At 64.8% G+C, this 27,482-nt stretch overlaps 10 protein-coding genes across 10 annotated transcripts; 5 read left to right on the top strand and 5 right to left on the bottom strand.

Annotated features, from left to right (window-relative positions):
* Positions 1 to 1,805: 1,805 nt before the first annotated feature.
* EMIHUDRAFT_466852 (hypothetical protein) lies at positions 1,806 to 3,622 on the bottom strand (the record flags this gene model as incomplete). Its single annotated transcript, XM_005790848.1, has 3 exons — positions 3,607 to 3,622; positions 2,165 to 2,753; positions 1,806 to 2,065 (listed from the first exon to the last, which is right to left on the bottom strand). Coding segments are annotated over exons 2-3 (612 nt in total), but the record flags the coding sequence as incomplete, so codon positions are not given.
* A 106-nt stretch (positions 3,623 to 3,728) lies between these two features.
* Positions 3,729 to 5,150, top strand: EMIHUDRAFT_109370 (hypothetical protein; the record flags this gene model as incomplete). Its single annotated transcript, XM_005790847.1, has 1 exon — positions 3,729 to 5,150. The coding sequence occupies one exon, from the start codon at positions 3,729 to 3,731 to the stop codon at positions 5,148 to 5,150; it is 1,422 nt and encodes a 473-aa protein (XP_005790904.1).
* Positions 5,151 to 6,414: 1,264 nt separating this feature from the next.
* On the top strand, positions 6,415 to 6,910 carry EMIHUDRAFT_224565 (hypothetical protein; the record flags this gene model as incomplete). Its single annotated transcript, XM_005790846.1, has 2 exons — positions 6,415 to 6,525; positions 6,590 to 6,910. The coding sequence occupies 2 exons, from the start codon at positions 6,415 to 6,417 to the stop codon at positions 6,908 to 6,910; spliced, it is 432 nt and encodes a 143-aa protein (XP_005790903.1).
* Positions 6,911 to 8,946: 2,036 nt separating this feature from the next.
* Positions 8,947 to 10,662, bottom strand: EMIHUDRAFT_109369 (hypothetical protein; the record flags this gene model as incomplete). Its single annotated transcript, XM_005790845.1, has 4 exons — positions 8,947 to 9,075; positions 9,426 to 9,590; positions 9,662 to 10,109; positions 10,145 to 10,662. 4 exons carry the CDS (start codon positions 10,660 to 10,662, stop codon positions 8,947 to 8,949), a joined length of 1,260 nt encoding a protein of 419 aa, XP_005790902.1.
* Positions 10,663 to 11,833: 1,171 nt separating this feature from the next.
* EMIHUDRAFT_361718 (hypothetical protein) lies at positions 11,834 to 12,719 on the top strand. The gene has a single exon (XM_005790844.1). The coding sequence runs from the start codon at positions 11,918 to 11,920 to the stop codon at positions 12,326 to 12,328; it is 411 nt and encodes a 136-aa protein (XP_005790901.1). The 5' UTR covers positions 11,834 to 11,917; the 3' UTR covers positions 12,329 to 12,719.
* A 3,375-nt stretch (positions 12,720 to 16,094) lies between these two features.
* EMIHUDRAFT_224559 (hypothetical protein) lies at positions 16,095 to 17,181 on the top strand (the record flags this gene model as incomplete). The annotated part of the gene is made up of 5 exons (XM_005790843.1): positions 16,095 to 16,202; positions 16,274 to 16,381; positions 16,473 to 16,616; positions 16,827 to 16,987; positions 17,157 to 17,181. 5 exons carry the CDS (start codon positions 16,095 to 16,097, stop codon positions 17,179 to 17,181), a joined length of 546 nt encoding a protein of 181 aa, XP_005790900.1.
* A 462-nt stretch (positions 17,182 to 17,643) lies between these two features.
* On the bottom strand, positions 17,644 to 20,601 carry EMIHUDRAFT_466851 (hypothetical protein). The gene is made up of 7 exons (XM_005790842.1): positions 20,267 to 20,601; positions 20,086 to 20,180; positions 19,789 to 19,963; positions 19,423 to 19,652; positions 18,793 to 18,962; positions 18,379 to 18,473; positions 17,644 to 18,231 (listed from the first exon to the last, which is right to left on the bottom strand). The coding sequence occupies exons 1-7, from the start codon at positions 20,522 to 20,524 to the stop codon at positions 18,067 to 18,069; spliced, it is 1,188 nt and encodes a 395-aa protein (XP_005790899.1). The 5' UTR covers positions 20,525 to 20,601; the 3' UTR covers positions 17,644 to 18,066.
* A 2,769-nt stretch (positions 20,602 to 23,370) lies between these two features.
* On the top strand, positions 23,371 to 23,736 carry EMIHUDRAFT_224556 (hypothetical protein; the record flags this gene model as incomplete). The annotated part of the gene is made up of 1 exon (XM_005790841.1): positions 23,371 to 23,736. The coding sequence occupies one exon, from the start codon at positions 23,371 to 23,373 to the stop codon at positions 23,734 to 23,736; it is 366 nt and encodes a 121-aa protein (XP_005790898.1).
* A 355-nt stretch (positions 23,737 to 24,091) lies between these two features.
* EMIHUDRAFT_109365 (hypothetical protein) lies at positions 24,092 to 24,856 on the bottom strand (the record flags this gene model as incomplete). Its single annotated transcript, XM_005790840.1, has 1 exon — positions 24,092 to 24,856. One exon carries the CDS (start codon positions 24,854 to 24,856, stop codon positions 24,092 to 24,094), a length of 765 nt encoding a protein of 254 aa, XP_005790897.1.
* A 1,092-nt stretch (positions 24,857 to 25,948) lies between these two features.
* On the bottom strand, positions 25,949 to 27,244 carry EMIHUDRAFT_440111 (hypothetical protein). The gene has a single exon (XM_005790839.1). It carries the CDS (start codon positions 27,203 to 27,205, stop codon positions 26,279 to 26,281), a length of 927 nt encoding a protein of 308 aa, XP_005790896.1. The 5' UTR covers positions 27,206 to 27,244; the 3' UTR covers positions 25,949 to 26,278.
* Positions 27,245 to 27,482: the final 238 nt, after the last annotated feature.

The raw sequence follows: 27,482 nt of genomic DNA, 5'->3' as shown, positions 1-27,482 counted from the left end.
TGCTGCCGCTGCGCCGCGCGGAGCGCCGCGTTGCCCTTGGCTCCCTCGAGCAGCGACCTTCGCTCGGCGGAGCAGGCGGCGCACGCGCTAGTGCTCTCGCGCGGCAGCGGCGTCGAGTCGGGGAAGAGGGCCTGCGGGGAGATATGGGGAGACATGGGGAGATACGGCGTCGAGTCGGGGAAGAGGGCCTGCGGGGAGATATGGGGAGACATGGGGAGATACGGCGTCGAGTCGGGGAAGAGGGCCTGCGGGGAGGGCTCGAGAAGGCGCTGGGAGGAGACAGTTTCTCGCGCGGCAGCCTCCTCGGGGGCGGGGCACGCCTCTGTGTGCGACCATGCGGCCGCAGAGATGCATCTCGCCCCGTCCACCAGCCAGCCGCCGTGCTTGCAGCGCAGCTCGCCCGTCGCGTCCGCGACCCCCTCGTTGCGCCACTTTGCCCACTTTGCGCGGAAGGCCTTCGGCACGAGGAACGCCTCCTCCTCCTCGCTGGGCGGGCTCGAGAGCGCCTGGCGGCAACCACGGCATAACTCTCTCTTCGCATGCAGCAACCACGGCGACCTCGCCGCCATACCGTGCGCACGCCTCGAGCCTCGCCGGCAGAGTGGGCCTGGTTTGCCTCGGTCTCTCGGCTCTCTCGGCTACGCGTCGCCTGGCCAAGCGCCTCCTTGAGCTGCGCGGTGCGGTCGGCGGTGCGGCGCGTGCGCAGAGCGGCGCGCACGCAGACGGCGCACCCCGCAGTGTCGAGCTCTGGCCCGCCGCCAAACCGCTCCACCTACGCGTGTATCGCCGGGGCGGCTCAGCCGCAGTCGGCGTGCCCTGCCCCGCTGCCACAGCGCCTCACCATCCGCCGCCAGGCCGCCGGAGAGACGAGTCGCATCTCGCCGAGCTTGGCCGGGTCGGCCTTGCCGTGCTCGCACCGGATCTCGCCGTTCGGGACCGGGCCGACCTCCGCCTCGCGCAGCAGCGCGAGGGAGGAGCGCAGCCACGAGGCGGGCACCCACCTCGCGTCGGGGAGCGAGCGGGCGGCCGGGGACGCGGCCTGGAGCAGCGGCGAGAGGGCGGCGAGGTACTCGTCGCGGCTCCTCACCTTGGCCTCCACCGCGGCGACGTCGTCGTCGTACTGCCTCGCGCGCGCCCGCAGCGCCGCGTTGGCTTCGCGCAGCGCCGAGAGCACCGCCTGCGGCGCCTGCGGCGGGCCGGCGGCCCTCGCCTCGTCGAGCTCGGAGCGGCGCGTGTACTGGAGCATGTACGCCGTCTTCGAGGCGAAGAGCCGCCCCCCGCCCGCTGCGGACCGCCTGAGGAGAGTGACGCCGCTCTGCCGCGCCGCGCCGCTCGGCTCGCCCCACCCCTCCTCGCTGACGCACTCGTCGTTGCAGCTCCACCACCGCCCTGCGGACCGCGGACCGTCGCCGCGCTGCCCGTCGCCGTACGGGTCGCGGATCCGCGCCGTGTAGTGGCCCGACGAGGCGGACGGCCCCGTGTGCATCAGCACCGCAGTGAGCAGGTAGGTGCCGGCCGCCTGCTCCCCCGCCTGCTCCCCCGCCTCCTCCCCCACCTGCTCCCCCGCCCCGCCCCCCCCCGCGAGTGGGGACCCCTCCCCGAGCAGCCCACCAGAGATGCTCAGCTCCTCGGGGAACTCGACCGGGGAGTGCACCTGCAGCGGCGGGCGGCGGATCACCGCTCCTGCACGCCTTGCTGCTCGCGCGCCTCCACCCGAGGGCTAGGGAGGGCGCTGCAGCTCTCGGTGTGCAGGCTAAGGTGTGCAGGCTCGCCTTCTTCTTCCCCCCGGTGGACATGTCGTACACGAAGCGGAGCAGCTGCAGCGACAGGACGGGAGGGAGGGAGGCGAGGCAGATGTTGCGTGTCGCATTCTGCCTGGAGGAGCAGTGGCCGCACTCGACCCCCTCGAGCTCCTCCTTGCAGACGTACTCGAGCAGGCTCTCCTGCAGCGCCGTGCCGCCGCTCGGCTTGAGGCGGAGCTCGAGCTCGTAGAGGGGGTGGCGCGTCGCCGAGGAGGCGAAGGGCCGCTCGCAGCGCGCGCAGACGGTGCGGTAGCACGACTCGCCTGGTCGGGAGCGTGGTGACAGGTCTCGACTCCAGGTGACAGGTCTCGACTCCAGGTGCGGTGGCCTCGAGGTTGGTGCCGCGAGGCGCGGGGGCTCGCCTCGGAAGGTGCTTTGGACGAGGGACTGCAGCGCGGGCTCGGGCGAGCGGCGCAGGTGCGTCTCGATCAGAGAGAGCAGCAGCTTGTTGAACTCCTGCGCGTCCTGCTGCACGCTCGTGTCGAGCGAGAGCGCGTCCGTCAGCGCAGTGGGGTCGTACGACGTGGCCTCGGAATGGTGCAGAGCCACAAAGAGCCGCTGCAGCTCGAAGCAGACGTTGTCAGCGATCGCCGCGGCCGGCTGCGCGGCCGAGGCTGCCTCGCCGTCCGCCTCTGCAGCTGCAGTGCTGCTCCAAGAGTAGATGCCGGCCCGGAAGGCGTGCGTCATGAAGAGGCTCTGGACGAGCGAGTTCATGTAGCAGGTCGCGCCCAGGTTGCGCAGCCCAGTCCTCTGTCCGTCTGGGCGCAGCTCGTCGTTGGGGTTTGCACCGAGCGCCTTGCGCGTTGCCGTCTCCTCCGACTTGGCCAGCCGCTTGGCTGCAGTTAGAATTGGGCCGAGATCAAGAGGCGACGCCTGCTTCTGGCGCTTTGCGCCGGACGATGGCGGGCGGAGGTAGACAGACGCCACGTCTGCTGCGCTAATCGGCTGGTCCATCCCGTCGCCACAGCGCTCCTGCGCCGGAGGAAGAAAAACGGTGCGAGATTTCATAGCAACCCTTTTCCTGGCTCACACAGGCTAAAGATGTTCACGGGCCGCCCTCACACGGAGCCCCGGGTACTCTTTCTTTGGAGAGAGAGAGTGCTCTTTAGCCTATGGTTTAGCTGTATGTACTCGTCTAGCTCTAGGACGGGGTTGGTTTCCGAGCAGAACAGCAGAGTGCGACTGTGAGGGGGCCTTGGTGTTCGAAGTGGCAGCGATCGGCAGTCTCTGGCGGCCGTCGTCGTGTTCTCTCTAGAGGCGCGAGAAAAACTGTGCAATCACAAACGTCGGTTTCGCCGGGTTTGGTCGCGCGACGGCGACTGATCAGCTGTGACTTTGCCGGGGCCGTGCTCTCGCTCTCTCTCTCTCTCTCTCTCTCTCTCTCCCCCTGTCTCGCGCGCAAGCTAAGCAACATACGAGCGAGGCGAGCTCGTGAGACTCTCCAGCCCCTGGAGCGCGCGCCACCTCACAGGATCAAAGAGTCTCTCGCATGACCAAAGAAGAGCCCTGCCCCTCGCACGACTCGCTCGATGAGCGCACGCTCAAGCACCCTTCGCTGCGAGAGCAGCCACAGGACCAGTAGCCGTGAAAGCTGCCGGATGCGCGCGCGGCCGAGCCATCGGCGCAAATGCGCCCCGTGACGCGACCACGAGAAAATCAGCTGCAGGCCACGCGCCACTGGCGTGCCCACAATCTCGTAGAGCACAATTACCTCGCTCGGCGTCCCTGGCTCCAGCCTCCAGTTGCGAGGCCATGCGACAACCTGCTCCAGCAGGGTCACGAGAGCTGGTCTGCGCTCGTCGACAGGTGTCAAGCGGTCCATGGTTCGGCTCAACCCGCCATGACCGCCCCCAGGGCAAAAAGAATTTTACGAGCCGGCCGCGCACAACACTGGGCAGAGGATCCTTTGAACGGCGCTTCACTTGAATGGCGTTCGCTTCGGCCGGCCTGCCGCCGCCGGTGCTCAACGCTGCCGCTGCCGAGGGCGCGGCGCGCGGCCGCGACGGCGCGCAAGAGGCCGATGATGGCCAGAGACTCGGCGTGAAGCGCCGCCTCGACGGCGAGCTCGCGAGCGCGCGCGTCAACGACGACGACGCCAAAGAAGGCGACACCATTATGGTGGACGCTGCACAGATGGCCGCTGCGGCGGCCGCCGGCACCGACCGCGGCACGAAGCGCCTGCTGCACGTCGCGCTCGCGGCGCGCGACGGCTCGCACATCCCGGACATCCAGAACAAGACGGCGCTCGTCACCGAGGTGCGCCAATTGATCAAGAAGACACCAGGCGGCGAGGCGCAGCAGGCAAGCGCGATCAGCGTGCCCATCATCGGCACGTCGCGCGCCATCTGCGTCGCCTTCAGCGGCGAGAGCGAGGCACGCGCCTTCCTCGAGCAGTACGCCGGCGGTGGCGTCCTACAGCTCCCAGCGCCAGACAACATCACCATCACCTTCGCCGCTCTCGACGCCACCGTGTGGGGCAAGCAGGCGGAGGCGCGCGAGACCCAGGCGACCACGGACTCCGAAGGCCTCCTCGCCATACGCACGCGCGGCGCCATTGACACCGCGGCCCAGATCGAGCACTTCGCCCCCCTCTTGGAGAAGCACTTCGGCAACATGGTCTCCATCCAGGAGGGATACCACTCCTTCCTGGGCACGAAGTCGGACGAGAAGGACGGCTCGATCCTCTTCAAGGTGAAGAACGAGAACCTCGTCTGCAACCTCCCGGTCCTGCCCAACGTCTACGCGAGCGGCGATGTCGGCGGACCCCTCCGCCTCGACGTCGGGTGCGTCAAGGTCCTCGGCAACAAACTCTGCCCCTCCTGCCGCGCATTTGGGTTGACCAACGCCGACATCATCCACGACGCGCAGTGCGCCGCGCAGGCGCTCAAGGAGAGGCGCGCCGCAGCGGCGAACGTCGCCAAGAAGAAGACCTTCGAGAGCCTCATCGTCGACAACAAGGTCGAGGTCGCGCGCGCGGCGGGCAAGGTCAAGGCGATGGCGGCGCGCGACGGGATCGGCTTCTGCCCGGCCTTCAACCAGACCGCCCTCCCGTGCAAGACCGCCGCTCGCTGCCGCTACGCGCCGTGCGTCAACTTCGAGGCGCTCCTCCACTCCGCCTTCAAGGACACTATCTACGAGCGCATGCCGAGCGCGGTCAGGCTGGGCACAAGCCGCGGGCGGCGCGGGCGCGGCGGCCGCGGCCGCGGCGGCGGCGGCGGCGAGGTCAAGAGCAACAAGAAGGACTGGGCGAGCGTCGCCCGCGGAGCCGCACGCTCCCCCTACGACGGCGGTCCACGCCTCGAGTCCAACGAGCCCTCGCTATACGAGGGGAGCGACGAGGAGCTCTAGGAACGGCCGCCGAGCCCTTCCCGCAGCGCATCCCTGGCAGCGCAGCGGGCAGGGCGGCTCGCGCAGCGCGCGCGCGCGATCGCGCAAGCGGCGCGCGAGAGCGAGCGAGCGAGCACACACACACACACACACACACACACACACACACACACACACACACACACACACACACATGTTGTACACATGCACAGACACACAGCCCCTTCCCCATCAAGGGCGAGGACACGCGCAGGGGTCGCACTTCTAGCGAGGCCCACAGAGTGGGAGACTCCTATCACCGCCACTGCCACCCACGTGTCAGTCTGCCTGTGGTAGAAGAGACTGCCGGTGAGAAGTCGGAGGAAGGTCGCTAGTCGAGAGAGATCGCCAGTGGATAGGGAGTCCACCGTGCTGCGAGCCTGTCGCTGTCCCTTGTCAGGAGCAGGAGAACTAGGAGAGCGCAACCAGTAGGAGGCCCGCGCTTGCCCCCGTGCCGCCGGGTGCAACCTGTCCTATACGAGAGAGGAATCCCTGGGACCCTGTCGTGAGGGTGAACCCTGCCCAGCCCCCCTCCGTGTCGCGATGCGCTCCCCGCTCCCGTTCCCCGGTGTCCCTGATCGTCCTTACAAGATCCTGCTCGTGCAGGTGCGAGGTGGGGACCCTGTCCTTCTCCCACCCCTCGTTTGGCGTGTCCGTTGTATTTATTTATTTATGGGCACGGGACTGGCGCGCACTGGCAAAAAGAATCTCGCGCGCGATACACTGAGATGAGTAACCCATAGACTGAGATGAGACCGCCAGTGGAGTTGGGATTCCACCGTGCACCGCGCTGCGAGCCTGTCGTCTCCCTTGTCAGGAGCAGGAGAGCCCACCTGTCCCCCTGATCGTCCTTCCAAAATCCTGCTCGTGCAGGTGTGGACCCTGTCCTCCTCCCCTATCCCTCGTTTGGGTTGTCTGTTTTCTTTCTATCCCTTGGGTTGTCCGTTTTCTTTCTTTCATGAGTATCCTATGCGAGAGAGATCCCCTGTGCCCTGTGCCCAGCCCTCTCCGCGCGGCGATGCGCCCTCCCCCCTCGCTTTTGCAAAATCCTGCAAAGGTGGGGACGTGTGTCGTGTCTGTCCTCGACCCAGCCCTAAATAAATAAATCGTCGAAAATCCAAAATCCAAATTGCAAACATAGAAACCCAAACACACACAGCCACGTGGCATAGGAGAGCAGGAGGCGAAACGAAGTATGCCAAACTTCCCAAGGACGCACGAGCGAGAAGCACAGCAGAGCAGACAGATGACGATTACCACCCAGCGCACGACCGCCAACTCTCCGGCGCAGGCCGCGAAAAACCGAGTCCGCGGGCCGACGGTCGCGGCGCGCCGGCGCGGCAGCGGACGCAGCCCGGTTCGCAGCTTCGCGAGCTACGGGGGCGGCCACAGCACGGCCCGGTGGCCGCCCCCGCAATGAGGCCAAGCGGTGGACATCCCGCAAAAGCCGCAAGACGGGATTCGCGAAGGCGCGGGCCACCTTCCGCGGCGGAGGCCGCGGAAGCGCGGCGGCTGCGGAGAGGCACGACAGCATGATGACAAAAGCACGCTGGCGGGGCACCGAGGCAATCGCAAGGGAGCCCCCAGCGGGCTCTTTGTCGGTAGCATCGATGCCGCAACGCAAGGACTACACAAACGACGCCGAGCACCACGGCAAGTTCCAGGTGTGGCTCCAGGCAGGCAGCTTCCAAGGCAAGGCGCGCGACGGTGCGGCGGTGCGGGCAGAGCACGCCGCTCCCTAGGCTCACGCGTGTGGTTGTCTTTGTAGGAGCGGCAGCAGCGGGTGAGCGCGCAGTACGAGAAGCGGGTGCTGGGCTTAATGAATAAATAATAACGCGTGGGCCCTCAGCGGAGCTGGGAATAGGACCGCCGCGAGCGGCGTGGCGTGGAGCGGTTGTGCATCCCTCCGGGGGCCCCTCTGCGCCGGGGAGGCGTTGTTGGAGGCTAGGACGCAAGCGTCCGTCGCCCTTTTCAAACTCGGGGCCCACTCCGCTACGCTCCGACCCGAATTTGGAGGGCCTAACAGTTTAAGGTATTGCTGCGCAAAAGGGGAAGACACTCCACGCACAAAGTACATGCATACTTCCTCTTAGGCGGACCCTCCCGATGCCAGGACGCATCTAGTGCTAGTGTCGCTTTAGGAAATGCGGCGGCGAATGGCAAAGCGCATAAAGAAAGTCGGGGTCGCAGAGAGCGTCGCGCAGCAGTTGAGCATGCTCGTGCGTTGTTTAGGACGCCACGCCAATTATCTGCGCGCCCATCTGTTGCCTGGCATCCCCTGCGAATTCGTCACTCGTGATCAGCTCCGCCGCCGCTCGTAGCAACCAGTGCCGTGTCGAGATGAAGCTCCGCGACGACGCCCGTGGACTGCACGCGCAGGGAGAGGCGCACGAGCTCCCGCACGGCAAGCGACTTCTCGGCATGCGCCGCCTGACGCCTGTCGGCATCCCATTCTTGCAAGCAAGCCACATTTCTACCGACGACCGCGTATTTGGTCGCGGAGAGGACGTTTTGGTACGTTTTGGCACCAGCTGAAGGCTTGCACGGACAAGAGCCCGTTGCCAACCGCACTTTTGCCAGAGCCTCGCGAATCAATTGGCCTCCGCTCGGGTGTGAAGGGCCTCCAGGGCTCGCACCTCAACCTCTCACAGGCCAGCGCACAGCGCCATAGGACGTATTTTCTTCTCAATAACAAGGCTGTGAACATATTCGCTGCGGTCAAAATAAATAAAAAATAAATCGAGCAGTCATCTCCAGGAGAGATAGGCGACGCACGAACACAGAGGCACAGTGCGCACCCCGCCCCGCTCACAGGGCGTGTGCATCACACAGGCGTGGACTTCTGGGATTCCGATAGTGGCTGGTGTAATAAATAAAACCCTCTACTGTGAGATGGAATAAACAAAGAATCATAGAAAATCAATAAATAGAGCAGTCATCTCCAGGGAGAGATGGGCGACGCACACGAACACAGAGGGACAGTGCGCGCACCCACCGACGTTCCATAAGGCGGCACATGGCACAACACGCAACGAATAAAGCAGCAGCTGAGAGCAAGGCTACCAACAGAATAAATAAAAACGGACATCTCTCTACTGTGAGGTGGGTAAAAAGGAACAGGTCCCCGCCCTTGCGATCTTTGTGCAGGGTTCTTTGTGTGGGTGTGGTCGGCGACTAGCCGGGGTCGTCCTCCCGATGGGGGACTAGCACTAGGCGTCTTCCACATGGTCCCTCGGGTCCCTGCTGCTCCTAATCTCTTCGTACACCCTCCTGCTGATCTCCGCAAAGTCCTGCTCCCTCCCTCGTCTCGCCCTGCGCGTCTGCTCCGCCTCACCGTCTTCTGCCCTGCGTCGTCTGGCGACGGGTCCTCCATAGTCGGTCGAGGTCGCCGCCCTCCTCGTGCCTCTTCCCAACGTTCCCTCGGCGGCCGATGCCGTCTGCTCCGGCTCCCCAGTCCCCGGGTCTGCTGCTCTTGTCTGCGCTAGTTTCTGCTCTACCCAGCCCTAGCTTGGGATGTCCGTTTTATTTATTTAGACTGCGGAGATGAGACCGCCAGTGGAGTTGGGAGTGCACCGCGCTGCGAGCCTGTCGTGTCCCTTATCAGGAGCAGGAGAGCCCCACCTGCGTGCCCCTGATCGTCGTCCTTCCAAAATCCTGCTCGTGCAGGTGTGGACCCTGTGCGTCCTCAGTCCCTCGTTTGGGTTTGTGTCAATTTTTTCTTTCTTTCTTACGAAGCAAGGGGGGGCAAAATGCTTAAAACCCATCGTGCCGAAAAGTGTCATTCGACCAACATTAGACCCGGCTGCAGCTCTTCTATCGTGCGGCAGTCCTCCTCCACTTGGCTGTGGTTTGCGTGCCGGAGCAGCACATAGCCGGCGGCGCTCGGCAGGTCAGTTGTCAGGCAGACCTGGGAAGGGCCGGGGAGGAGGGGCCGGGAAGGGTCTGGGAAAGTAGCCTCCGGGAAGCGACCCGGGGAAGGGGAGAGAGGGGCGCGCCTGCTCTCCGCTCGCCGTGTATCTCGGCTCCAGCTGGCGGACCGAAGGCAACGCTCGCATCGCAGCCGCCACCTCGGGGTCGAGCCGTCTAACGCGGCGAGGACGTGTCACTGGAGACGCGTCGCGGTGTCCTCAGCATCGGAGCCGCGGCCGCGCCGCAGCCGCCCCGCCCGTGTCGCCACCAGCTTGACGAGCCTGCAGGAAGGTTCCGAGAAGGCTCGGGCGAGGCCAGGCCCCGCCCGTGTCGCCGCCTGCTTGGCACGAGCCGCGCGCTCGAGCGCAGCGACGGCGGAGGCAGCGGCGGCAGCGCGCGCCAGGCGGTGTCGTCGTCGGCGAGCGAAGCGAAGGCGGCGTCGTACTGCGTGTACCCGATGCAAGGCCCGGTGAGGCTCGCAAACGAGACGCCGTTGCAGCGGCCGGCGTTGACCTCGACCAGGGCCGGCCCGATTCAACAATGACTCATGGCTGCAATGAATGACTACTAGATGCCAAGCTCACCTCCACGAGGGCCGGCCCGCGCGAGGTTTGCTTGAGCTCGATGTGGCAAGGGCCCCACCGCCACCCCACCGCCTCGAGCGCGCCGAGAGCGTACTCGACCAGCCGCGCCTCCGTCTCCCCCGCCGCCGGCATCAGCTCGTCGTACCGGTACACAAAGGGAGCGCCGTTGGCCGGCCCCTTGGAATAGCGCCAGAGCGCGACGGCCTTGTGCTCCCCGTCCCTGCTCGCCGTGTCGACGACCCACTCCTCGCCCGCAAGGTACTCTTGCAGCAGCGGCGCCGCGGCAACCTCGTCGTCCGGAGAGAAGGGCGCCTGCAGCGCTTCGAAGGCGCGCCGAGCGTGCGCCTCGTCGCACGCTAGCGCGACGCCGCAGCCGCCCGTGCCTCGCCGCGGCTTGAGCACGACTCGGTTGCCGCGAAGCGAGCGGATGAAGGCCTCGGCGGCGGGCCTGATGCGGGATAGAGAGGGGGGAGGGGTCGACACTGCAACTTGGAGCTGTCTGGAGGGTGGATCGCAGCAGGCGGCGGGCGCCAGTCAGAAGGGCTCGCCGTCGCCGCCGTCAGCAGTCCGTGTCCCGCGAGCGCGCGGTTCATCAGCAGCTTGTCCCGCCGTGCCGGGCAAACGCCATTACTTCGCTCAGGCACCAGCGCTGCCTGCATGCGCTCTGCGGTCGAGAGGCCCGCTTCGCTCCCGCAAAGAACGCCTCCGAGGCAAGTGCCAGCCGGCAGCCGGCTGGAGGCCCAGGCCACCTCCTCGCCATTCTTTGGCGCGACCGGGATCGACCCGAGCTGCTGCAGCGCCTTGTCGGGGACCCGCTGCGCAGAGCGAGGCACCCTTCGCGAGGGAGCCGACCAGACAGGGAGCAGCGGCACGCCGCGCGAGATTGCCTCGCGCGTGAGATCTTCATCAACAGGGTCGACGTAGAGGAGAGGCCGGGTCCCTGGGGCGGTTGGTCGGGCAAAGCCGGCGACGAGCGTGAGGGTTGAGCAAGACAGGCTCATGTGGCAGCCTCCAAAATGCAGTTTTTGCGCAGCGGCGCCGCCAGGCGGTTCAATCGCTCGGCCCCCTTGGTTCCGCACCAGTGTTCGGACTCTTTGGTATGGTATGGTACGTCAGTCAACCCAGCTGAGACCCCCCCCGCCTGCTGACAGACCCAGCCTCCCGCGGAGGGGACCATACCCCCCCCCCCCCCCCCCTCGTCCCACCGTCGGCCGCCTCACTGCTAGCTCCAGGACGCAGGAGGCTGACACGCACACTAGATACGCGCGGATGGCCGCCGTCATTTTGGTTTTCTTTCGCGGGCATTTGGAAGTGCATACACGTACGTGTATGTACATATATGCAGCGCGACCGCGGCGACGAGCTCGCCGCGAACGCGCCAATCATACTCGAGGGATGCTGCGAGTCCTGGTCGGTAATCGCGAAGGATGGCTCCACAGCTTTCCGCTGACCTCACTGCCGCAACGCGTGTGGGTGGAGACTTTGTCCTCGGCCGAGATATGGACGACAGCACTGTCCTCGGCTGTCTGCCACGCTGTGTTTCACGTAAGCAGCTCGCCCTGACGCCTTCAAGCGGCAGCACGCTGCATCGCTGCTGCTTGAGCATTATTACGGCACGGCAGCAACGGGCGTACTCAAATCATCCGCGGGAGATCACTGGGGGCGTGGTTGGACGAGAGTGGCTGCCAGTATGAGGTCGGCCACGGTGACAGCATCGCTCTCACACGCGGCGTTCCTCCGAGTCGCTCTCACTGGTCACGGAGATGCGTAACCTCGCAAATAAGGAGGAGCGCAACACAAAGGTCAACCAACTTGGACGGCTGGCGTTCGAGATCTTGCCGAGCATTCTGAACGACGGCTATGTTGATTCGCGCGACATTGAGGCGCTCCGCAACCAGAAGGGTGTCGGCGAGTGGAGCGTGGAGCCGCTCCAGCAGCTCCGCGACACGGGCGCGTGCTCCTACCTCATGGCGCTGCGGGCTCGGCGGCGGCAGTAGAGGCCGAGGGACCATTACCCCCCCCCTGCCAGGGCTAGTCTTGGGCGGTCAGGACCCCCCCACCCTTTGGGCCGTGCCCACCATACCATGCCCGCAAAAAGTTGGAACCCGCTGAGGGCCTTTCGTGAGATTTTCGCTGTAGCCCATGCCCGCCTCGCTCCTGCTCTGGCTGCCGCCCGTCTCGGCGGTGCTGTTCACGCCAGCCTCGCAGATGCCGACGCCGGCCTCGCGGTTGGCCGTGCGGGCACCTGCAGCAACCATGGCGGACAAGGTGTTCAAGCTCGGAGAGCTGGAGCTGGGCGCCGGCAAGGCAAATGTGGCCTTCAAGCCGCTGATGGACTCGAGCGAGGCGGTTGTCGTGAGGTACAAGCTGCCATTCGGGCTAAATGCCGAGGAACAGGCAGGTCGGGTTGTCGTGACGCAGGACGGCGCGGGAGGCGAGCGCGTCGGGGACGTGCTGCGTTTCACGACAAGGTGGTCGCTGGGCTTGCCACAGGGCGGCGGGCTTGTCTCGACAGCAGCCAGCTTCGGAGGGGCCATCGGCTGGCAACTCTCGCTCTTTGACGTCGCGAAGGCACGCAACTTCGACGAAGTGGTAGAGGCGCTGACCTCAAACACAGAAGACCGCACCAACCAGGTGACGCTCATCTTCGAGCGCCCCACCGCCTAGTAGCTCCACCGCCTCCCTGTCGGCCGCGTCCCCGCGCGGCAGGGTCCGCACGGAGCAAGTGGTGCCGCGGCTCGCCGAGACGCCCCAGGTGGCTCCCGGGCCCGGCATCTCGTGTGACGTGTCCTCGCGCCTCTCTCCATGCTACCGCGTACCGGTATAGCTACATACACACACATGGGTCCCTTGGGCATGCGCATTTGTGCTGTCATGGGGCGCGCGGAAAAGCGAGTAATGGAAATCTCTACGCAAGAACAGGAGATCGTTGGGGTAGAGATAGTAGATTTTAAGACTGGTGGAGATCCTACTGACGTAGCCGCCCCATTCCCAGCCTGTGGCGAGTTGGAACACAAAACCTGCCTGGGAGTTGTTGAAGTTTCAGGAGGTTTCCATTAGTAAACGCAAACCACTGGAAGCTCACGAGAGGGCAGGTGAGAGGAGAGGCGCCTCAATTGCTGGGGATGCCAGCGGCGCCTGCCAGGCGCCTGCTGGGCCGCGTGGGCGAGAACGCGGTGTCGCGTCGTAACAACGGGCAGGCCCTTCGGTACGGCGCGGACCGCTATTACGAGGTCGCGTTCAGTATGCCCAATGGCGACGGTACGCGCGCGCTATTGCCTCCCGGCGCGCGCGCAGTTAGTGTGGAGCTGCACACACCCTCGCTGCGCAGCGTGTGCGGCGAGGCGCTGCGTATGGCGCCCTCCCAGCTCTGAGTCGCCCCGCTCGCCCCCTCGCAGCTGGCATCCGCCCTGCAGTTCTCTTCCGGTGCTTCATTGAGAGCGGGTCGACCAATGACCCCGAGACGGCCCAGACAGCCGAGCTCTTGTGGTGCTACAACGGGGAGGACCTCGCTGCCTACAAGGACGAAGCTCCAGCGCCGCCACCACTAGAGGCGACCTCGGACGACGACGCGCTGGCCGAGGGCGCCGCCTTTGCCCTTGGCGACCGCGTCGATGCCCGATATCAAAAAAAGGCGCGCTGGTTCCCAGGCTACGTGACGAAGGTCGTGCAGACGAAGAGGGGAATGACCGGCTTCCGTGTCCACTTTGACGACGGCGACACCGACGTGCTGCCGGCCGGCTTCATCCGCCAGCGGGTCGACATCGTCTCTCTGCTTGGGACGGAGCTCGCGGCGCGCATGCAGCAGGATCCAAAGGTGGTGGTGCTCACAAACTGCGCAGAGGCGCACGACGCGGAGGCGGTCATGGGGATCGCGGCGGTCGGGCTGGGATGCGAGTGGGAGGTCGCGGGCACGCTCATCTTCGAGTTCAACGACAAGGTGCCGCCTCGCAGCCGCGCCGCGCCCCATGACCGCCTTTGCGCGCACCAGAGCGACGCCTCTCCCCTCAACATAGGCGCCGCCGCAGGCGGTCAGGCCGCTCTCGTTCACGCCTTGGGGGAAGGATGCGTCGCTTGCTTCGATCATGCCCGAGTCGCTGAACGACATGCCCACCACCGAGTTGCTCCCGCCGTCGCTCTTCCCGCGGCCAGCCTCGAGCCACCGGCGCTGCCCGCCCGCCTTGCCCGTTGTCCCCCTCACCGCCGGGCCGGTCTTGCGCGGCGCGGCGCTCATGTTCCAGGCCGACGATGCGCTGGTTCGGTTCCTCTCGTACATGGACGGCGACGGCAGCATCAAGTACATGTTCGGCAAGGACTTCTCGGGCGACGAGATCCACGGCTTCCGCGTGCTCGAGCAGGGTTCCGACGAGCTCAGGCTCTGCACCACCGACCCCGAGAGCAAGGACCTGCTGCAGCGACCTCTCAACCAGCGCCCGTTTCTCAACTTGACGGGCGCACTCGTGCCGACCGACATCGGCGTCAAGATCAACACGGCGACCGTCACCCACGAGGGCGTGATCTCGTGCGCCTCGTGCGCGTTCATGATTATGTGCGCCGTCGGCACCGCTCGCGTCCGCTTTTTCGACTGCTGCTTGCTGCAGGGTCACATAGTCGCCACTCGCGACCTGTCGATCAAGGAGTCGCGCAAGGTCGAGATCGACTTCGTGATTCCCGAGCTGCACCGCCTCGCCGTCCTGCAAAGGGCGCATCAAGATATGCTGGTGTGTGCGCGCGCGCTCTCTTCGCCCCCTCGCCTCGCCCGCGTCGCAACTCCTCTCTCCACACACACACACACCTGCCCCCCCCTTACCCCCCGCGTCCCTCACTAATTGATCTGCCCCTCTCCCCTCCCAGGCAGCCTTCATCGACCGCGTCGACAAGGTCTCGGCGCTCGACCCAATGGTGCTGCACTTGAAGAACTGGCCGCCCGAGAATGTGATGGCGTTGCCATGCTGGCCCGACATGTACCAGCGCTCGGGGAAGGGGGCGGGCATGTCGGACACGGACCGCATCATCTACCGTGCCTCGATCAAGAGCTCCGAGGACGCGCAGAGCTTCCTTGGTTTCCTCGCCGTGGAGCTGCCGTCGACAGCCAAGGTCACGCATCGCTTTGCCCTGGTCTCCCCCACCCCTCTCTCAGCCGCAGACGAGAGCCAGCTGCGCGCAAAGGACGAGCTGGGTGCCACAGGAGGGTGCGGCAGCCGCTCGGCGCACTGCATCGACTACGAGCCAGCGGCGCGCTTGCTGACGGTGCGTGTCGGCGTCGCCACGTTCAACGGCTCGATGCCGGTGGACGGCGCCTCGGTGGGTGCTCCGCCTCCCTCCATCCCCGACCCCAAATACGTCCTCGGCCTGGGCTGGGTGGCGAGCTCAACTCCCGTGCCCTCGCCAGCTGAGCTCCACGGTCAGTCGGCCACACTCGAGGAGTATCCCCTTTGAGCGTCCGAGTGTCCTTGTGTACGTATTTCGGTCTGGGACGCAGTGTGGAGCGGGTGTGCAGCACACTTAGTCCTTGCGCGCCCGCCTTCGCGTCTGCGCTCGCGAGTCTCGCATGCCGGGATGCACACCCATTGTATTGGTGGAGTCGGTACTTTCTTTTGAACACATGCATCCAGTTTGATGCGAGACTCAAAACCTTCGCCCCCTCTGAGTCCTCCCTCTGCTGTCTCGCCGACCGTCGCGCGGCCCCTGCCCCTCTACCGCCCATCTCGCTACGCCCTGCCGCCGCGGGGCAGCCCGTCCAGCGAGGACCCACGTCGCGCGCCCCGGCGGCGGGGGCGCGGCCGCACCCACGAGCACGCCGGCGCCGTCGCGCTGGGTGGCTGATGCTGCTGTTGCTGCTGCTGCTGCCGCTGGCCGTGCAGCGCTCTTGACATCACCCTTGCGCACGTCCAACCGTTGCGTAAGCCGTCCTATGATTGCGGATGGCTACGGGCGGTAACGTGTGGTTCCCGGCGACTTTCGGCGATTACTACCACGATGACCAGCCAAGCTCGGAGGCGCCGGGCGGGTAGCGGCAGGTAGAGGGCAGGTAGCATGGAGAGGCCTTGGGCCATGCAACCACCTATACAGCATCTCCACACGCCAGTGCTTGTGCGCGCGGTGGAGTCCCCGCGGCTGGGCAACGCGGACGCACCGCTCCCGCCGACTCAGCCCCCGACGCCTATCGCCTTCGCGACGCCCATTGGGGGCGACCCTTCTCTGCCGCTCGCCGCCACTGCGTGCGACGCTCGCGCACGCGCGCCTGTGCATGCGGTTCCGCGGGTCGAGCCTCCGCCCAAGCGTGGACCAGCTGCCGCGGCACGCTCGGCGCCGAGCGGCGGCCAGCCTCGGCCGCAGCCTCAGGCGGCCAGAGCACCGGCCGCCCGCTTGCCGCTGGCGCCGATCGGCTCGCCGCCGCCTACGGGCCAGCCGCCTGCCGGAGCTCCGCAACATGGGAGCCCGCCGCCGGACGCGGCCGATGCGGGAGGGCCTTCGGCTGGAGAGCGTTCGGGCCGACCGGCAGGGGCCGGGGCCCGGCAGCAGCAGCAGCAGGCACAACGTCGTCCGCCGCGGCCCGCTGCTGTGAACAGAGGCGCTGCGCGCAGCCGCGCCCCAGCGGCCCCGGGCAAGTTCAACTTCTACTCTCCGGGGAAGAAGGCGCGGTACTCGAGTAAATTGCAGACACTTCCCGCCGTCCGGCTTGCACCGGCCAAGTTCGACTTTGCCGCCATGCCCAAGGTGCGCCGCCCCCACCCCACTCTCAACACTTTCACACGCAAGACTGTGAATTCTCCTGCAGCGGTAGACACACCCGCCCTTACCGCCGCAGGAGAACATGCCGCTGCAGCTGCGGGCCGCCTTGGAGGCCTCCTTGCCGGGATGCTTCCGACCAGGCGGCAACTCCAAGGACAAGCCCAAAGTCCAGCTCGACCTCGGCACCCTCGAGATGTGGATCCGTGCGGCGGCCGTCGCGGTGCAGACCGAGAGCCGCGGGAACAAGCCGGCGGCGAGGAAGAAGCGTTCGGCAGCAGGCGAGCCTCGCGGCGACGGCGACGGTGACGGCGACGGCGACGGCGACGCCGCTGGTGGGGGCGGCGGCGGGGGCAGCGGCGAGTACCTGTTTGGGAGCGCGGACGACGCCGACTTTGTGGCGGCGGTGGCGGCGGAGCGTAGGCGCATCGAGGAGGAGGGGCCGTACGACCTCAACCAGATGGCCCGGTGCGGCGCGCACGGGGACAGCACACTCAACCACGTGCTGCGCGAGCCGATCGAGGAGTTGGAGCAGATGATCTCGTCGCTAGGCACGCGCTCCGCCCCCCACGACATTCCAATGGAAATCGATAGGTTTGAGCTCCCAGACCCGACCACCAAAGCAACAGGCTGGGAATGGGGCGGTGGATCTCTCTCACCCCACGGACACGACGCGCCCACAAGTCTCGCCCTCTCGCCAGGGTACCGCAGTAGACCCCTCCTGTCAGGACGGCCCTGTCCGGTTCCCCATTTAAGACTAAAGATCGAAGATTGAGATTGTGGATTAAGTCATCTTAGTTAGGCCGGAGATTCAGTCAGATCTCCGATCTCCATCTCCAATCAGCAATCTCCATTCTCCAATCTCGACTCGGGGGCCCGGGGGAGGAGGGGGGCTAAAACCTTCAAGGAGATGCGCTATGGATTCATTCACAATGCAAAAGGATCTCCACCCTCTTTTCGCGCCATTTTGCAATCTCCAGTCGGCCCACACGATCTATAGGCGCCTTTCTTTGGCGCGAAGTCAGAATCTCCACCTCTGTCGCAAGATCACAAGCGACTGCACGCACCAACTCGACATCTCAGACTCCTCTCGAGCATCTACACTGGAGAGGATTTGCCTGAACCAGTTCTTCAATCTACTGCTTCGTCTCTTGGCAGGAGATTTTTGCCACTTATAAGAGATCTCTATATATAAAAGGCATCTATATACGATCTATCTAGACAGTCCAAGCATCTTCCGATGTTGCGTAGAGATTTCCATGTATGGGAAAAGCATAAGTGTACATTCGTTTGCCCAATAAGTAAAATCGCAGGAGCGCGGCGCTCGGCGGACTCGTGTATATGTGTATGTGTCACAGTGTCACTCGCGACTCGGCTCCTGTCCGTCGGGTGCGGGTCGAGCTCGGCGAGACGTACTACAGGCGAAGGAGGGAAACGCCAAAACGGCGGAAGGAGGTGTGCAGGCGGTCCCACGAGTAGACAAACAGTGCCAGCTCTCGCCTCTGCGAGCCGGCAGCCGGGCCGGGAGCGGCTCCTGCGCCAGAGGCGGCGGCCCTCGCCGCGCCCTGGCTCTCCCGCTGCCCTCCCGCTGCCCCCCAGCCCAGGCAGTCGGGGCGGGAGGCTGTGCAGATCCCCGAGGGCGGCGAATTCTCCGCGGCCGGCGCGAGCTCGTCTCAGCTGGCGGAGGGGCGCGAGGGCGGCAAGCCGGGTGCTCCCAGGGGTGGTCCGGGCGAGGAGGGGGGCGGGGCGCGAGCGAGCGCCGCGACGGCGGGCGGCATGAGAGAGGAGACGTGCGGGTTCTTGGACGAGACGACGAGCTCGAACATCTGCATCAGCACCTGCGGGGAGGCGAGGAAGAGTGCGCGTGGTCGGGCGAGGGTGTGGTGAGGAGGAGCCTCTCGGCGGGCGCACGTCGCGGGAGATGGAGGGGGGTGCTGGGGAGGTGGAGGGGCGAGGTGTGGGGAGATGCGGGAGGGTTGGCGCACGTCGCGGGAGATGGAGGGGCGGAGCTTCTCGAGGTGGTCGAACGCCAGCTTGAGCTGCGCGAGCGCCTTTTGCACCGCCTTGTCCCGGTGCACGCCTGGGGCAGCGGGCGGGGAACGAGGAGGGAGGGAAGGGGTGGTGCGCCGGTGCGAGGCCTGTGGAGGCTATGGGGAGATGTGGGGAGATGTGTGGAGGCTGTGGGGAGATGTGTGGAGATGTGTGGAGATGTGTGGAGATGTGTGGAGATGTGTGGAGATGTGTGGAGATGTGTATGTGTGGAGATGTGTGGAGATGTGTGGAGATGTGTATGTGTGGAGATGTGTGGAGATGTGTGGAGATGTGTGGAGATGGCGCGCCGAGCTGCCGCGCGAGGACGGGCGCGACGACGAGGGACGCGACTGAGCTCTGCGCCTCACCGCCCGGAGAGAGTGGCGCGGCCGAGTGTCTGCTTTTCGGCGTGCCGGCCGACTGCCTCTGCCCGCTCTCTCTGGGGGAGGCGCTGGGCGACGTGATCGAGGAGTTGGAGGAGTGGCGGTAGCGGGAGAGGTCCGAGGAGGAGGTGTCGTAGGAAGGAGGCCGCTCGCTCCTACGGGGAAGCATCCAGGAACAGGGCTCCGGCGAGGCTCCTGCTGCCAAGCCGCGCGGGGGCGGTGTGCTCTGCGCCATTCGTTCGAGTCGTCTCCGAAGTCCCAGCCGGCGGCGGGAGGGGGGGGCGGCGCGGGCGTGGCGTAGGCGGGCTTGGAGCGCGAAGCTGCCCGGCCTTGCGTGAGCCGCTCCTTCTTCTCGCCTGCAATTAATTAATTACTTAATTACTTGCTGCCCGGCCTTGCGTGAGCCTCTCCTTCTTCTCGCCTGTGCGGGGATGGCTCCGGGTTAGGTTAGGGGGGGCGACGCGCGCTCCGCTCCTCCCTCATCGCTCGCCCGTCAGCTGGTGGGCTTAGAAGTGTCTAGCAGGTGTCTAGGAAGTGTCTAGGAAGTCTAGGAAGTGTCTAGGGGAAGTGTCGCCTGTCAGCTGGTGCGGCTTGCAGCCGATCTCCTTCTCGTACCGCTTGATGAGGTCGGTGAGCTTGGCGCTCGGCTGCCTCACCCAAGGGTGCTGCAGCAGCTCCTGCGCGGTGGGCCGCTCGGGCGCGCTCCGCTTGAGGCAGCAGCCGACAAAGTCGCGGAACTCGGCGGACCACTTCCCGCCCTGCAGCTGTGGCGGCTCCATGTCGGGGATGAGGAGGAGGACCTTCATCGGGTGGACGTCCGCGTGCGGCGGCTCGCCCAGGCACATCTCGAGCGCGGTGATGCCTGTTCACGCCTGGAGCGGTGAGAAGCGTCCCGCGGCCTGCCTCTGTCCGTCTCGAGGCGGCGGCGGCGCCGAGGGACCAGATGTCGGCCTTGCAGTCGTAGTTTTGCTGCTGGATCACCTCGGGCGCCATCCAGAAGGGCGTGCCGACGAAAGTGCAGCACTTGGACATGGTCGCCGTGATCTGGCCCGCCACGCCAAAGTCTGCCAGCTTGACGGCCCCATCCTCGGCGAGCAGCACGTTGGCCGCCTTGATGTCGCGGTGAATCTTGCCCTCGGTGTGGAGGTAGTCGAGCCTGCCCGCGCGAGGCGCCGCCCGTCGAGAGGCGCGTGCGGTGGCTGGCGCTGGGGAGGGAGGCAGCGAGCGAGGGAGCGAGCGAGCGAGCGAGGCGAGGGAGGGAGAGGCGGGCGGGGCTGCCCGCGCAGCACGTCGTGCAGGATGGTCTTGATGTAGGGCTCGGTGAGGGGGAAGGCGTCCATCATGTCAAGGATCGAGCCGCCGCCCACGTACTCCTGCGGTGCAGGCGGCGCTGGCGGGCTCGGCGGCGGGATCGATGAGGAGATGGCTGCAACGGAGGCCGTGGCAAGGGCGGGCGCGCCATGATGATGTATAGCTGACTTCCCGAGACGTGGGAGCCGTAGTATTGGGTGACAAAGGCGGACTCGCACAGCGCCATCACCTTGATCTCCTGCACGATGTCGTCAATCTCATCCTCAGCCTGGTCGAGGTCAATGACTTTGATCGCAACCACCTCGCCCGTTTGGCGGTCCTGGCCGCGCCAGACCTCGCCAAAGGAGCCGCGGCCGATGCGCTCATGCAACACGTACCGATCCTCCACCGCCTCGCACTCGGCCATCCCGAGTTACGCTCAGCACGGCACGGATGCGGTCGAGCGAAGGATCTCTCTTTCCATGGCTCACAGCCGCACGCCCTGAAAGCGAAATTTGTAAACCCGGCGTCTGAGATTGAAGAAACTCGAAGAATCGAAACGTGAGAGAAGAAGCGAGAGCAAGGGAGCGGCAGGCGGCGGCGCCGTCGCAGGATGAGGCAGAGGAGAGCGACGCGACAGAGGAAGAAGCGACAGGAGAGAGAACGACGAGAGTGAGACGACCGCAAGGTGGCATGAAGGTTGCAGCGAGAATCGGGGAGAGACTGCGAAGAGAGATAGGAAGAGGCAGACTCCCTAGGGTGGGCGATGGCTAGCGCATCACACCCCTCTCCTTAAAATCCCTGTGTGTGGTGGCGGCGTGCCGTCCTCCATCCCGCCCTTGGGTTGTCCGTTTTCTTTCTTTCTTTTTCACTCATATGAACGTCAAGAACAACCCGTCCCTCGGAGACAGCGCCGTCAACAACCGCGACGCCGCGCGCTTCGTCTCCGCCTCAACGCCTTTCGCCGGCAAAGCCCTCGATGTCCGTGTCGACGGCACGTACGCCACCGCCCTCTCCTCCGACGCCCTCCAGGACGAGCTCCAGCGGAAGCTCGGCCTTTGGCTCTCCGTGGCGCTTCCCACCCTTCGGGTCGCGCTCGAGCGGGGCATGCCAGTCGATTTCTTCGGCGACTACCTTTACAACAAGGCCCACCACCGGCGGCCCCACGACGGCGTCCTCGCCGCCTGAGGGAGGGTGTAGAGGATGTAGAGTGTAGAGCGCTGTAGAGCTGTAGAGATGTAGAGCGCTGGAGAGCGCTGTAGAGCTGTAGAGCTCTACATCCGCCGCGTGACGATGTGAGTCGCCTGTAGAGCGATGTAGAGGCGCTCTACAACGTGAAATCTCTACAACAAACTCTACATCATAAGCGGCGAACGAGGCACGGTCGCTCTCCGACATGAGGCGCGTTGCACTTGCCAGTGCTGCCCTGGCCTTCTGTCTGCCCGCCCAATGGGTGGCAGGTGCCTCTGCTGCTGTGGCATGCCTCACGGCTGCGACTGGCCGGCGCCTCGGCGCGTCAGCCAGCTCGGCTCGGCGTAGCGATAGTGGCCAGCGCAACTCGCCTGGACTCAACGCTCAGCCAGGAGCTCCCGCACGCGCTGGCGCGAGCATGGCGCATGCAACGCGTCTGAATGCTCGCCTCGCCTCGCGCAAATGCGACCGTCCTCGCAGCCGACAGTCCACCGGCTGCTAAAGAAGCACAGCGACGAATGCGGCACCGGCGACACATGGCAGGCTGGTCATGACGCAGTCATAGGGTGTTGTGTGCCGTCAGAGTGACTCTCTGTGTGTCAGGGATAGCCAGGGCTGTCCATCAGAGCTCCAGTAAGCTCGGAGACACCCCATTAGCGCGGCTCGACCTCTTTGAGTCACTGCCTTCCCGGCGGTTTGGCTGTAGAGCCTCTACAACAAACTCTACAGCAAAATCGCGCTCTACATCGCTCTACAGGCGACTCACATCGTCACGCGCCGGATGTAGAGCTCTACAGCTCTACAGCGCTCTACATCTCTACAGCTCTACAGCGCTCTACACTCTACATCCTCTACACCCTCCCTCAGCTCGCCGCCTGGGCGGACGCGATGCGCGCCCCGGCCAACGCGCCGGTCGTGCACGGCGACAAGGAGAAACCAGAGCTCACCCGCCACCCGGCAGTACAACGAGGGGTACAATGTCGACCTCGCGGAACCCCACGCTGGCCCGGGAGGATGCGATGAGGTGAATGAAATCAGTCTCTGGACGCCCCTCCTCAAGACCTCCTCGCCGGGCGTTGGCAACGCCTCGAGTGGCGGCACGCCCGCCTCCGTTGGCCACTCCTACGCCTTCGGCAACACCGAAGAGAAGGCCCGCCGCCTAAACATGTGGGCTGCAAGGCGCGCGGGCAGCCCGGCCAACCCTTCGACCACAAGAACGGCCACGGCTACGTCAAGGCGCATCGCGGTTTCTACCACGACGCGATCTTTGTCAAGCGCAACAACTTCAACCTGCTGCTCCACGAGACGTTCGGCGGCGGCTTCTCGCCCACCGCCGTTCTCAAGCTGCGCCGCCTCGCGCGCAAAGTCGCGCGCGGCAGCGTTGACCGCACGGCCTACTCGCCCAAGTACTCGCTCTCTTTTATGTCCCACCATGCAGAGCGCATCTCTCTCTCTGTTGTGCGAGGCGTGAATCGCGCCATTCGCTCTCACCTGGCAACCCTGTCTGCACGTCTCGCGCGCGCGTGAACAGGGCTCCAGGCCCCAAATGACGTGTGAGTGTTAGAGTTGTTTGGTATTGCTAAATCTCTCTCTCTCTCTCTCGAAGACAGACAGTGTGGTGGCGGCGTGCCGTCCTCCCATCCCTCCACCTCCCTTGGCTTGCCTGTTTTCTTTCTTTCTTTTTCACTCATAAGTCATATGCGCATATCTCACCGGTCACCGCCCCCCTCCTAGGCACTCTAGGTCTATGGACTTCCTTATTGTAATGTTACCAGGTGGGTTACGCGGGAAATTTGCGCGAGCTGCGGCACCGCCGGGACGGACGGCGGGCGGGTGATTGATTGCATGCACCGCCGCAACTGCAAGAGGCCCCCACGGGGCTGTGAACCGACCTCTGAGCTCGGGCAGGGGCTGTAATAAGGAAGTGAAAGACCTTCCCTGGGTCTGTCTCTCACACGCTCACTGTCATCGTTTGCAAGCTTCTTGTTCTTATCACACAATGTGAAATCTTGGAGCACTGAAATGCTGCGTTTTCTCGTGTTTCTAGCGTGAGACCGCGCCGCGCGGGCCAACATCTGCCACATGAGCACCGCCCGCCCGCCCGTGGAGAGAGCGCTCACTAATCTGGCGTCGGCGGCCGTCCTCTTTGGCGGCGCGGCGTGGTGGACACGGAGGAAATCAACGGCCGAGCAGGGCGCGCTCGCAGAGGAGGCAGTCGCTACCGAGGAGGGGGGGAATGGACCTGGCGCCGTTGCTTCGGCGCTACATGGCGCGGTGCGTGGCCCCGGCACGCCTGCTGCAGTGAGCTCGGTCCCAGCTCCACCTGCTGCAGCAATGGGCGTCGCAGACCAGCTCGAGTCGCTGTTCAGACTCAAGGCAGTCGGAGCGCTCTCCGAAGAGGAGTTTGAGGCTGCCAAGGCCAAGGTGCTGGCTGGCGGGCCAAACTAGCGCTGTTGCGGAGGAGCGTCGACGGGTTGCACGAGGGCGTCGCCCTTGCTACTTTTGAAGGCCAGCCGCGTATTTTTATATCTCAAGTTATCTCTCTCTCTCGTGCATTCTCATGGCTACAAGTTGACGTACAAGGGCGCGCTCTCGAGGGCGCGCTCCGGCCTCTGCTGGCTCACGCGAGGCCTTTGTGTGCGCGTGTACATCGCGCGGTGCCGAATCGTTGATAATAATATCAAAAAATGTCCGGAGGCCCACGCGGGCCGCGTCGTTCGACGTATACTGAAAGTCTGACCGGCACGCACATATGCGCACACACGTACACGCACACCTGACCGGACACATCTCATTAGCCTACTCAGACGCGCTCGATGCTCGGCTTTGACGAGCCCATCTTTGTCCACGATCTCGACGAGCGGCGCTCTGAGCGCGAGTGGCGCGACGAGCGCCTCGTCGATTCGCGGTCCCGGGGCGTGTGCGGCGGCAGCGGCGCATTGGTGCGGCCCGGCAGGCCGATATCACCGTCGCCATCCAAGTCAACGCCCGTCGTGGTCTCGAGGGCGTTGATGCGATCCTCGATGCTCATGATACCAGCCCGGCTGTTGGACTCCTTCTGAAGCTGCGCGGGCGCCGCGGCCTTGGCAGCCGCTTGCGTAGTTGCGGGCGCCTCGATGTCACCTTCGCTGTTCCGCTCGGCGGTGCGGCTGCTCGACGGTATCAGGCGGTTGTAAAGCGAGGGCGCCGGCATGTCGGTCGTCGGCATGCCACCGGCCCGGGTGCCCGCCTCCTCCAACACCACAAAGTCTCGGCTCACTGCCGACGCACCCTTGCACACCAGGAGTCGCCGGGCGACGCAGCTGAGCACTGCGAGTGCGACAGCGGCAAGGGAGACGTACATCCAGAGCGAGCCCGTGCGTCCATCGCCGGTCCCTTCGTCGTTGCTGACGGCCGCCGAGCCGTCTCCGACAGAGCCGGGAAGGCCAGCGCGAGGCATCGGCCCGCTGCAATCGACGCCGGCGGAGGCGACCCAGTCCACCCAGGCGGCAGCGTCGATGCCGGGAATTGGGCGCCACCAGCAGTCGCGCGAGGGATCGATCAGGTCGAGAGGGTCGGGGAGGTACATGCGGTGCGGTGGGCGATGAGGGACGTGCGGAGGCCAGTTTAGGTTCCTTGGCCCTTGCCACGTTGCCACGTGGTCAGGTGTGTATGCTTTTTCAGTGAATGTAGCTCTTACGTACCCGAAGGTGAACTGCTGACAGGGTTTGCGATGAGGAGCGATCCGAACGTGGTATTTTTGCTTGGCCGACCTCATGCCGGGGTGTACCGGGGTAGGTCCCCGGCCCTCCCTCGGGTTTCCCTCTCTCTTCACGCCGGAATTTCACAGCAGAATCCAGAAAAAGGACATTTTCCGGTGAAATCACGATGTCAACCCTCCCTGTGGGTGATCTGATGCTTGTTAGGGCTTGAGAGTGGCCTGCCATGTCATAGGAAGGACTGTCTGTGGTTGCAGGAGAGTACCACCATCGCCATCGCTTTGTTATTGGTTACGGTACCCCACCTTCATCGCCGGAGTGATTTCTTTTAAAAGTTTCCCATAAGTAGGTAGGTAGGTATAGGTAGGTAGGCAGGCAGGGTGGGGGCAGGGGCTGGCCGGGGTTTTGCAGAATTTCAGCATGAAAGGTCTCCGGGGCCGTCCCGTTTTGATCTCTCGGTGAGTGGGGGGCCGAGCCGCCTCGGGGTGGCGGGCAGGGGCGGGCGTTTTGAAAAACAGAAAACCAGAAAACAAGTAACAAGAGGGGCCCAGCTAGGGGCCCGGCGGCCCAGGACCCCCACTGGGAGTAGAAAATACGCCCAAGGCTTGCCGCCCAAGGGGGCCAAGGAGGCGGCGCGGGGAAGCAGCATCAGGTGAGAGCAGGAAGGATGGCGCTTAGGGTCGGCTTTGATGTTTGAACAAGGGTTTCCAGGTTTTCGAGATCAGTATTGGTGTCGGCACACATCCCCACATGAGGTCAGCGGCGCGCAGTGCCTCTCTCGCAGGCTGGTTTTGGCTGTTTTCGACCATTTCGAGCTCTTGTTTTTGTTTTCAGACTAGGGGGCCCGACCCCCTCAGAGGCGGCGGGCGGGCGCCCACTCACCGAGAGATCAAAACGCGGGAGACGGCCCGGCCAAAAGCAAAAGGGATACACACCTGACGTGGGGTTGTTCATTTTGTTCAGTCGTACGTGTTTCGCGCTTTTCTAGCACGAGTTCTTTCTTCCTCAGAAAGAACGAGCTCTCGCAAGGCGCGCGATCACAGTTTGCTCGACAAACGATCGCGAAAGGGTGGGGTGTGGGGGGGCGCAGAGGCAGCGTGCCACATGCCACGTGACATCAGAGCGGGCGACTACACCACGTGGGTGCCCCTCGAGTATGCAAAGCACGATTCTCAAGTTGGGCAGCGGTGGAGTGCGAGAGCACGAGGGTGGGCACACCACACGCAGCACTGGACAGGAAAGGGAGAAGAGAGTCATGGACCACCGGGCGCATGGAGTTGCTCCCTCAGATCTCAAAAGTCCTTCTCCGCCGCCCTCTTCTCGAGGGCGATGGCACCCGGGCCGTGCACCGCGAGCAACATCAACCCGCCGGCTACGGACAAGGTCTGGAAGAAGTAGTAGCGCATGTGATCCGCGCGGTAGCTTGGCGCGGACCAGAACGGGTACCAGAAGAGATCGAGCAGCACGAGGCCGCCGGCGAGGAGCAGGGCTGACCACTCAGTCTTGAACCCGACGGCGATTAGGACGGCGGCGGCGATCAGGGCCACCGCGGTCACGGCGGGCAGCAGGCGGGGGGCCTCGATGAGCGAGTGGAGGCCGCCTGAGTTGGACCCCGCGAGGGCCTCAAAGAAGAAGAGGAGGGTCAGCATAAGCCGGCCGAAAAGCTGCAGCTTGTCCGCCGCAAAATTGCTCTGTGGCAGGCCCCACTGGCTGGCCCTTGGCCGCGATGCTAGTTGCTTACTCTGCGCAAAGGTACAGAGCAGGAGGCCGCCCGCCAGCGTGAGTGAGCGGCACAGGAAGTCGATGTTGGTCAGCTCTCCGTACATGAAGGGCTGGACGATGGTGAACGCGAGCAGAGACCAGGTTGCGCGCTTGGCAAGGCCAAGCTTTGCCGAAGGCACGAGCGCGGCGTGGAGCACGACCAGCGATCCAACGGTCTGCACGAGCATTGATAGGAAGAGGAGGGTGGCGCCGAGGTAGTAGCCCAAGTGCATCGTGCTCTGCATGAAGGCCATCTGACCCTCCCACTGCTGCACCACTCGGAGGGAGTCCTCCAGAAACGTCAGCACAAGGAGCGTCGGGCCCGCCGCCTCGAGGAACTCCTGCCGGCGGCGTCGGCCCGAAGGCACGCGGCTGATGAGCGCGCCCTCCAAGTCCATACTGGCCGCCTCCGCCGTGGCGACGGCCGTCTTGAACACCGCGAAGAGTCCGAGCATCATGGTGGCGTGGATGGTTGGGCTTTGGTTGAACAAGTCAAGGATGTGTCTTTGTCCTTCCTTATATATATATTTTTAATGTGATTTTTTGGAAATCGAGCAACATAAGCCGCGAATTGGCCAAGCGGGGGTGCGGCTAGCCTCTTTGGACAGGGTGGCCCGCCGCAGAAAGAAAGAAAGAAAGAAAACAGACCAAACGAGGGATGGGACGAGGACAGGGTCCCCACCTGCACGAGCAGGATTTTGGAAGGACGATCAGGGGGACAGGTGGCCCGCCGCA

This window comes from Emiliania huxleyi (assembly GCF_000372725.1).
Source record: "Emiliania huxleyi CCMP1516 chromosome Unknown EMIHUscaffold_118, whole genome shotgun sequence".
In the NCBI taxonomy this organism is placed as follows: domain Eukaryota; phylum Haptophyta; order Isochrysidales; family Noelaerhabdaceae; genus Emiliania; species Emiliania huxleyi.
The sequence above is the reverse complement of the archived record's forward strand: the minus strand, read 5'-3'. Positions and strand labels throughout refer to the sequence as shown.